Below are 9,589 nucleotides of genomic sequence, written 5' to 3'. Positions count from 1 at the left end.
TTAATTGTTCATTGAAATGGCAGAGCTTGCAATACCTAGTATTCTATAAGCTCCACTCTGGGTCTAACATCATTTTTGTCACTGAAGCTTGAAAACTGAGAAAGGTTTATTACTGCCTGTCTTTTCTAAGGTGAGAGTTCCTTGCCCTTTTGGGGGCGAAGGTCTCTGCTGTGCATTCCTCTACATTACTTACAACAAAGATGCAATGCTTCTTCCTTGCCCAATTCTTCACGTTTCTTAACAAACATGCCATTTGCGCCATCTGACTCCTCCTCACCCCCCGGCCTATGACCTTATAGCTCAAAAATGGCTGAGAAGATTTTCCTTATAAGTCTCCCTAAGATCAAAAATGGAAAGTCTAAGCTCTGTAAGAGACCCTTACTGAAACAGACAGATATATATTAAACACACTTAAAAGATTTTTTTGAGCACTGGACCAATAAACCTACACACTGTTTAGCATGCTTAATGTTAGTATCTACCACTCAGACACTGAAGAATTCTGCTGGCTAGAAGTCTCTTGTCTTGTTGCTAACACGTCTCCTGAACTAGCAACATGGAGCAGAGACCCTACTCTTAAAAGGTCCAATATTTGAAGAGCAAGGCTGACTGGCAGCAGCAGAGTACATCTGGCCCCCTGGACTAGAATACCAGACGTCACACACATTCCTCTACTGGGGATTTCTAAAGCCTTATGTCTATCTTGGGAGTTCAATTTCACAGCCTCTATTCTCTTGTTGTCAGTTTTTAATTTTCTACTCCCTTAGCACCAGTTTGCTCCCTTTTCTTGGTCCCTGAAACTATTTCCACAATATTTAAATCCATCTTCAACCCTGAAATGCAGTTAAGGGGGAAGAAAAAAAAATAAAATAACCAAGACCAGCTCACTTAAAATGGCTTTGGGCACAGGAAAGAATTCTCCATATTTCTTGTTGAAATGTTGTGCTATATCTTGGGCTAGTTCCAGGTGCAGGACTTGATCTTCTCCAACGGGAACATGTGTCGACCTTTTAATAAAAGACAGATACAGGAAACTGAGCAAAGCTCTCTTGTTCTGCTAAAATGTTACTCAAGATTGTCACAGTTTCTGCCATGACTGAGGGCCAGGTTGAGCCAAGCACTCAGTCCCAGATACATATAGGTGCTGTGGGAACAAGATCCCAGACTGACTGTATCCCAGGATGAGTCTGCTTTTTGTGCTGAACTGAAACATATCTCCAAGGGCAAAAATAGCCCTTTGCAAAAACATACATGGTAAAGATACCAATAAGAGCAAATCATTAAACTCAGCTTAAAGAAAGGTAATATCTCCTGCTATCTCTTTAGAGATCAAAGAGCTTGCGTTACAGTGTGTGAAAAAACTAGGAAAGATATGCAAGGCATAAAGTGCAAGCACCTTGCCTTGTCAAGTCTCAGGAAAACATAACTGTAGATGAGAAGTTAGTATTGTGGATTTATCAAGGGAAGGGAAGAAGAGAGCAGTTCTTCCTCATGGGTCACCATTGTGTAGATATCATGTGGGCCAGTGTCTCTATTGCCACAAGTGTTATCATTCATAGATTAGAACTGTTAGGATCAAAGGATCATTTGATCTGCTGTATTGAACTCAATAGCTTGAATGCAGTTCTGGAGAGAAACACAATCTTCACCAGAGGACATGAGGAGGTAAAGAATCCATTACTTCCCCTGATGATTCTTTCCCACAGTTAATCATACTCGCTAAAAATGTATGATTCTTTTAGATGAGGCAGACTTGAAGTCTTGCCAACTTTTGATTACTCTCCCTTCCCCCAGCAGATTTTTTTTCTAAGGCTGTGGGGTATTCAGCTCTGAATCCTGGATATGTTCCAGTGTAAGAAAGTTCACTATGCATCTTTTAAGTTCCCAGAAAATTTCAGTTCAACACGGTACTCCTTCCTTCCGATTCTGAATTACTGGGCTGACATCCAAGAATCAATTTGCCCACCTTTATTCTCCAACAAATAGTCAGCAAGGCAACCTAAAAACAGTTACAGTAGCCAATAGGAAATCACAGTGGCCTACAACTAACAGAAAGAAAATCAGTTACCATAATCAATATACTTTAAGCAAGTCAAAAGAAATGCTTCCATATGCCAGAATGGTTCCATATTCACAAAGTTTGCCACTAAACAGAAAACATATTGTCTTTATAAATGCCTCTGTATGATTATTTGCTGTTTTTTTTTTTTTTTTAATATTTCTGTCCTACTGCTATTTTTATTCCTTTATTCCTTTCTGTCATATTTACCTTCTGTCCATTTTCCTGTCCCTCTGATCCTTGGTTCACCTGAATTAGTGCTGTTTCTCCCCCTCCCTCCAGCTCTTAATTCTTCTTCATGAGTGCTGTTCCCTTCCTGTGTTTCCATTTCTCCCTGATTCTTGTTCCCTATATTATGTTTTTATATTAAAACATTTCTTATTAAAGATATTATGTCAAATTTCTTCAAAGAGATATTGTTTCTCTTTCAATTCCTTGTTTTGTGCTCTGTCTGGACAGCCTGCTCTTAATACACATGGTAGCAGTCAAACCACAGGCTTCTTATTAGAGGTGGAAGAGACATACGTGGTTTAGCTCATTCAAAACAAGGTTATTTTTGATAGTTGTCTATATTTCACCCTTAAACACTGCTTCACAATCAAATGGGACTCGCTGCTTAGAAGCTTATTTTAATGTTCAAATTAATTTTGACTTCCGATTGCTTCCCATTATTTTCAGTTAAAATTCAAGCGAATTAGAAGTATCATCTACTAGTCTTCTAACATTACTGTTTTCCCCTACTACTGATCACTTAGGATTAAATTTCTCTAGATACATTTTTCTGGGTTAACAACTGGCTAATCTTGGTTACTCTGTCCTCCTGAAGTCCCTGTCGTCATAGTTCTGTATTACTTCTCTCTCCCAACAAATATTCACAATTTCACTTCAGAACAATTCCACAAAGTACATACTCTCAGAACATAAAAATAGTTAATATCTAGTTTATTGCCTCTAATATTTACCAACTGAGACAGTTTAAAACTGATTGTGAAATACTATCAGTCATGACAATGAGTTATATCAGCTATGCAACAAACTTATCTATGCTGAGACACCAGTCCCTCGTTAAGGCTGTATTTGCATTGCAGTACATAGTACACCACAGAGAAAACTGAGCTAGCCCAGGTACCACAAGGTACAGTAAATTATGCACTTTTTCATCAGTATCAACAGGCCTACACAGAATCCCACACTAATATACAGCCAGATTAAGTATCTCTACAGTGATACTGCATAAAATAAAGCGTAACTACTTAAAAAGAAATATGCATATGCATGTGTGTGAACATGTAATATGTATAACTAAACATCAACGCATTACAATTCCCTAAGAATTATTCTGAATTGACCAGCTTTTTCTCTTTACAGCCCTGTCAGTTGCTTTCAAACCAGGCTAGACTTCAACCAGCCACTTGAGAGGTAAAAAGCTGTCATCCATTTCTAATCTTCTGATCTAATCACACCCAGCTCCCCCACTTAGTAAGTTAGCATGTTGACCTGACAAACGTTCATTCTAATGCAGCTGAACAGACATTGCCCATGGGCTCACATTCTGCCTCTTACTTGTACAGCAAAATATCTGCTGCTTGAAGCACAGGGTAAGTCAACAAACCAACAGTTCCTTCATTATTCTGGCTGGCACGCTTCATCTGTTTGCAAGAGAAAAACAGAGAGGAATCACACTTTTGGCTAGTGTTATCAAAGTCTGTGATTTTATTTACTTAGAATTCCAGCTAATTTGAGTAACCTATTGTGTAACTCTAGAGGAAAGTGTGCCATGTAAAATCTGCTCCTTGTGAGTACACATATTCTATTTTACATCTTCTATTTATGAATTTTCCTACACTGTTCTGATATTGTACTGGGGAGAAAACACAGGCTCGTGTTTTCTTTCTGTTTGTAACCTCACTAACAGAAAATGATTACAAACACAAGCTGGTTTGTTACAGTTATTATTGATAACATCTATTTTTAAAACAAAATTTTCAGCAATAAATTTTTGAAACACTTTATAACAGAGATATAAAAAGGCATTAATACCTGTGTTTCACAGAAAAGAGATCAAAACATAGTGATCACACACAGTCACCAGGAGAGTCGGTGACAGCCAGGAGAACCCAGAGTAGAGAGGCAGAGTCCAGCATTCTCTCCCTTGGTCCCCACAATCCATCCACTCTCCTGAAGTCCTTTACTGCTTTAGGATATGGATCATTTAAATCAAGATAGTCAGGTTACAGATACTAATTCTGTTTTAGCAATGGCATGTATACTTTTTTGCTTTTTACCATAGTTAAATACACTAAAGCCCTTAAATTAAAATCTTAATCATTTCATTAAGACTATTAAAATATCTTTAGATTTTCCTCACCCTCTAATACAGATCCTGTCTTCTGTCTACATCTCTAAGTGTCTAAGGTTTAGGGGACCTAATTTGCAAAGCCTAGCACCTGTAACACCTATCTGTAGATTGGAAAGTCAATCCAGTCAAAGTTGGATTTAAGAGCTTGACTTTAGAACCTCAGGTTTGAAAAGGTTGGCTTTAATCTATGCCATGTATTAACGCTGGTTGCTGTATTCAAGTTTTACTGTTTTTATTTAATTAAGAAGAAAAACAGGAAAAAAGAAAGCATCTGGAGGTATTTAAGACTGCTCTGAACTCTGCAAGCCAAACTGCTCTTAAGATTTTTTTTTTTTTCCTTTTTGATACTTCTCTCTCCTGTCTTTTGGTTTTTCTGCTTACTAAATGCCAAAATAAAATACAACAAAATAAAATGCAAGAACTCTGTTGACGCAGTCATGCTGATGCAGCACTAAGATGAACATCTGAAACTTGTAAAGGCAAACATTTAAGGTGCATTAATTTTATCACTCATATTAAAAATGTTTAATATTTATAATTTCTATACTCCTCTTCCAACACATGCTTCTTTTGTATCCTCTTCCATAAAATTTACAGAACAGTCACTCTTCATGCTGGAAAAAGAAAAGCTGTTTATGGAACTGCTTAATTATCAAGGCTCAAGGTTTCCAGTGTAATATCTTATTTTGCATTATTAAATAAGCATTGAAATAACTCCAAGCATTCTAGCAAAATCAGTTCAACACCACCAAACAAATCTCCTATTTAGTACACTTTACACAAGTTTCTGCCAAAAATATTATCCTCTAGCTTCCAGTAGGAAAACATTAATTGATAGCAACAGACCTGGAAAGACACATTTTCCTCTTTCCACCATAGGACTAGAGAATTACTTAAACCTAAAACAAGGAGAATCAAGATACAGTTGGTACCTCACAGATAACAAGTATTTCAAGGACCACAGTTCTGAATTCCATATATTTCCTTTCAATTTATGAAACTGTCCATACCTTCCACTGGGGCAAGCGTAGCAGACGTGGCATGTTAGTTAAGCACCCAAGAATCCAGGCAAGTTCTGTATGCTCAGGAACCTGGAAGTGTGAAGTCAGAATATATTTTAATCTTCTGCATTTATATACATATCTTCTCAAAATCAATACAGATAAATAGTATCATAGATCAGAAAACCATTTTATCTATTATTATTTCAGGAAGGTCAAGTAACAAGTTAATGGAAAGTTTTGGACACCACATGAATTGAATGCACTATGCTCAAGCAGCATAGCAAGACTCTTGATCCTGTCCACTCGTATTCTACAGAAGAAAATGTGTTAGCAGTAACAGAGTTGAACTTACATATAAATTAACCAACTCCTGGCCACTGTGCCACAGCCTCCCCACATCTTGAGATAATACATTAATAGTTACAAAACCTCTCAGTTTCAGTGCCATTAAGTTACCCAAGCTTAATTTCTTCTGCATCAGGACCCTGAATGCACTAATTACTTTTAATTGTCCTGACTAGCCTCATCTGAGCCCTCTACCCACACCCTCCATGGAAAGAGGAGCCCTGTTTAAACTCAGGCCAGGCTCCCTCAGTCCTTGCTTGAGCTCCATTACATGCATGGCTGGCAGTATAATCATAGAATGGTTGGGGTTGGAAGGGATCTTAAAGATCACCTAGTTCCAACCCCCCCGCCCCGGGCAGGGCCCTCTTCCCCCAGCCCAGGGTGCTCCCAGCCCCGTCCAACCTGGCCTTGAACCCTTCCAGGGAGGGGGCTTCCTACAACTTCTCTGAGCAAGCTGCTCCAGCGTCTCATCACCCTGAAAGAATTTCTTCCTTATATCTAATCTAAATCTACCCTCTTGCAGTTTAAACCCACTATCCCTCAACCTACCACTACACTCCCTGATAAATAGTCCCTCCCCATCTTTCCTGTAGGCCCCCTGGAAGTACTAGAAGGCTGCTATAAGGTCTCCCCGGAGCCTTCTCTTCTCTAGCCTGAACAGCCCCAACTCTCAGCCTGCCCTTGTAGAGGAGGTGCTCCAGCCCCCTGATCAACTTCATGGCCCTCCTCTGGACCTGATCGAGCAGGTCTATATCCTTCTTACACTGGGGGCTCCCGAGCTGCACAATAACTGCAGGTCCTTCACAGAAGCCTGATTTAACAGCTAAGGAAGAAGAAGAGCCAGATTGCTGCTCCACAAGGCTGTGGCTGCAGACAGCCACAAGCCAGACAGGAATAGTTACCTCCCTGACCACGACAATGTCCTGCAGTATTTAATCAGGTTGGGGTGGTGATGGTGACAGCCTGGTGATCATCAGACAAAGAAAGGTAATTTGTCACATTTGAGGTCAGTGCAGGAAGCCCACTGAGAAAAATCAGGGCAGCAGGGACACGGTCGAGCACAGGTACACTGTGATGTAGCTCAGGTGCAGACTGGGGGCCCAAGCTTACGTAGAGCTCCAGGAGCATTTGGGCAGAAGGTGAGTGGGTGGAAGGTCCAGTTGAGGCTTGTCAGGGCTTTGGGTGCACCAATAGGTCTTAATAACCCTGACCTGTCTGCAAAACAGGGGTAGCAGCTAAGGTTGTGCGTCAAACCTCACAGTACAGCTTGAATTGTCAATTTATTTGTCCCTCAGTTCTGCAAGCCTATCAAAACTAATACTGATCTGCAGGTGAAACACAATGATCAGGCCCCCACATACCCCTTGATACAAGGGTGGTTTGAAAAAAATGAGAGAGAAGGAAGACTCCATTTAAGCTCATACCACAAACTCTTCATTTAACATTCAGGGGAGACTGCTGTTATAGTGGAATTTTAATATTTTCAGAAAGACATTAGACAGAGCAATTGTCCCCCTCCTGCTAAGAGGAAGACTTTCTACAGGCAGAGACAAGAAATTTGCTGTGCAACAACTTCTGTTCAAGGAATCCATGTTTAGCTTCTTGACATATACCCTTTAGTTTTTGCATTTCCAATATTCATTTTAGGATTAGCAAAACAGGCAAGCATTGCTGATGCATACACTATTCTTTAATTTCTTTCCAGTCATTTTGGTCTGTTGCTAGTTAGCTATATATAGGATAATAATAACAAAAATAGAGGTGATCTACATTCCGCTCCTTTGCTTACATATTTCACTCTTCTCAATATTGGCACATTTGGATGTTTAAGAAAATGCTAACCATCTCAAAGATGTTCAAAGTTTCATGCTTGCAACACAGTATAACAACCCAGGTGTAAAGAAATAAAAAGTGTTTGTTTACAAGTAAGAATTACTAGCATTGTTAATGGTAATTCCTTTGTTGTCACATTTAAAATATAGTAATTTCCTAGCTGACAGTCATTAGACTATTTCAGTTGTCAATGCTGTATAAAGGTAACTGACCTCAAGACAACAGCTAAGTGATCAGAGATATGAAATATTCCAGGTTGATTCTCTTACCCTTCTTTCTACCTTTCCCCAAGTTCTTTTTTTTTTTTTCTTTTTTTCTTTTAATTTCCTTATGCTTATTTGACCTACAGTCTTCAGTGCACAAGACAAAGTACAGCAAGATGCACCAAACTACCTTCTGCAAGATACAAAGGGTAAACAGAGTTTTATAGAAAATATTAAACTCAAGACCCTCATTTCATTTAGAAGGAATCATCATATAGTTCAAAGTTCTCATTCCTTTCTTCTAGTCATGGACAGAGAAGAGATGGTGCTCTGTTGCACTTGTGTTGACAAGAACTCCCTTTAAAAGCTATGGAGTCATTGATCCAGCTCTGCCACAGCCAAGACTGCACGCGTGTTTCACTGCATCAGAGGCTTTGACATTACATCAGTTACCAAAACACCAAGTGATCTAAACAGCATTTGTTGAGTTGAATCTGAAGTTCTGGGTCCTAACAAGTTATACTCGCTTCTAATTCTCAAACACATAGTCCTTTCTTAAGTAAGGCTGGAGTGCTGAATACCATGAAGAAAGCATCTGACAAAAGGGGGAGAAAGTACAAAAAAGTGCACAGAAGGGTAGAGATTTCAGTGGGAAAAAATTTCAGTACTGGAGCCTAATGAGTTAACGTTCATCACCCAAATTGCAGTAACTGACTGTATGTTGGTCTGTGAATCAGGAGGTACTAGGCTTAAACCACAAATCATTTGTCAGACTAAATCATGGTTTAAGCTACTGTGTTTTACTTGGCAAGAGGGGCGGGTAATTGCTGCATTTGGTTGGTCACCGTGCATCAGCTCAAATGTGGTTACTCATTGCTCTACAGTACTCCTTCACTTTGACTGGATAACTTTGAATATGAAGGAACTGGAAGAAGTGAAGATCTATATAATGCCAGTAAAATAAAGGCCCAGTCTACTCTTCCTTTCTGGCACTGAGCAATATCAATAGGCCACAATTAGAAAAAGCCATTCTCTCAGACAAACTCAGTCAGCCTCCTGCCCAGAGTTTAAAATTTAGGGCAAATATCTTCATTAAACAACCAAAACATAAGAATCTAAGAAATAATATGCTGGATCACAACAGAGGTAGCTGTAGCCTAGCACTCTGTTTCTAGGAGTAGCAAGAAGAGGTGGCATTAGGGCAAGCACATGAGCCTGTCACTTCCTACAGTATTTTCCCCAGCATCCATAAATGTTGTACTAGGGAATATTGGAAGACATTATCCCTGGCCCAGTCCTGTCAGTATCTGTGTTCCCCATGAATGTGTAATCCCTTTCTGAACCTGCTGATACTGCCCACTTCACAACCTCATGCAGCAACAAGCTTCAGAGGCTCAAATCTGATGTGTAAAGAAGTAATTTAATTTATCCACTAAACTCTTGACTAGTTTGGAATGTGTGCTGGGTTTGTGTGTGGCAGGGTTTTGGTAGTGGAGGAGGGGATCTACAGAGGTGGCTCCTGTAAGAAGCTTCTTGAAGATCCCCTGGCTCCAAGCTGGACCTGCCTCTGGCCAGGGCCGAGCCAATTAGCAATGGTGGCTGCGCCTCTGCAATAATGTATTTAAGAAGGGAAACCTGAGGAAGAGGAGTTGTGAGGGAAGTACCTACACAAACATCGAGGTCAACTGAAGAAAGGAGGAGGGGGAGGTGGTGAGAGGGCAGGCTATCCCCCTGCAGCCCATGTAGGTCACCAGTGGAGCAGATGCCCACCTGCAGCCCATGGAGG

General features: G+C 40.0%; 1 protein-coding gene across 2 annotated transcripts in view; it reads right to left on the bottom strand.

The window, feature by feature from the left end:
- Positions 1-9,589, bottom strand: part of WARS2 (tryptophanyl tRNA synthetase 2, mitochondrial) — a 50,051-nt gene that overhangs the window by 9,187 nt on the left and 31,275 nt on the right. For both annotated transcript variants that reach the window (XM_042788789.1, XM_032995652.2), the window contains 3 exons: positions 5,429-5,509; positions 3,623-3,708; positions 889-1,007 (listed from right to left, as the gene is read on the bottom strand). In XM_042788789.1, coding sequence (XP_042644723.1) covers positions 889-1,007; positions 3,623-3,708; positions 5,429-5,509 — 286 coding nt within the window. The remainder of the gene's footprint in view (positions 1-888; positions 1,008-3,622; positions 3,709-5,428; positions 5,510-9,589) is intronic.

The sequence above is a fragment of the Tyto alba genome, unplaced genomic scaffold (assembly GCF_018691265.1).
Source record: "Tyto alba isolate M040663 unplaced genomic scaffold, T.alba_DEE_v4.0 Super-Scaffold_14, whole genome shotgun sequence".
NCBI classification, from domain to species: domain Eukaryota; kingdom Metazoa; phylum Chordata; class Aves; order Strigiformes; family Tytonidae; genus Tyto; species Tyto alba.
This window is presented reverse-complemented; position numbering and strand designations above follow the sequence as displayed.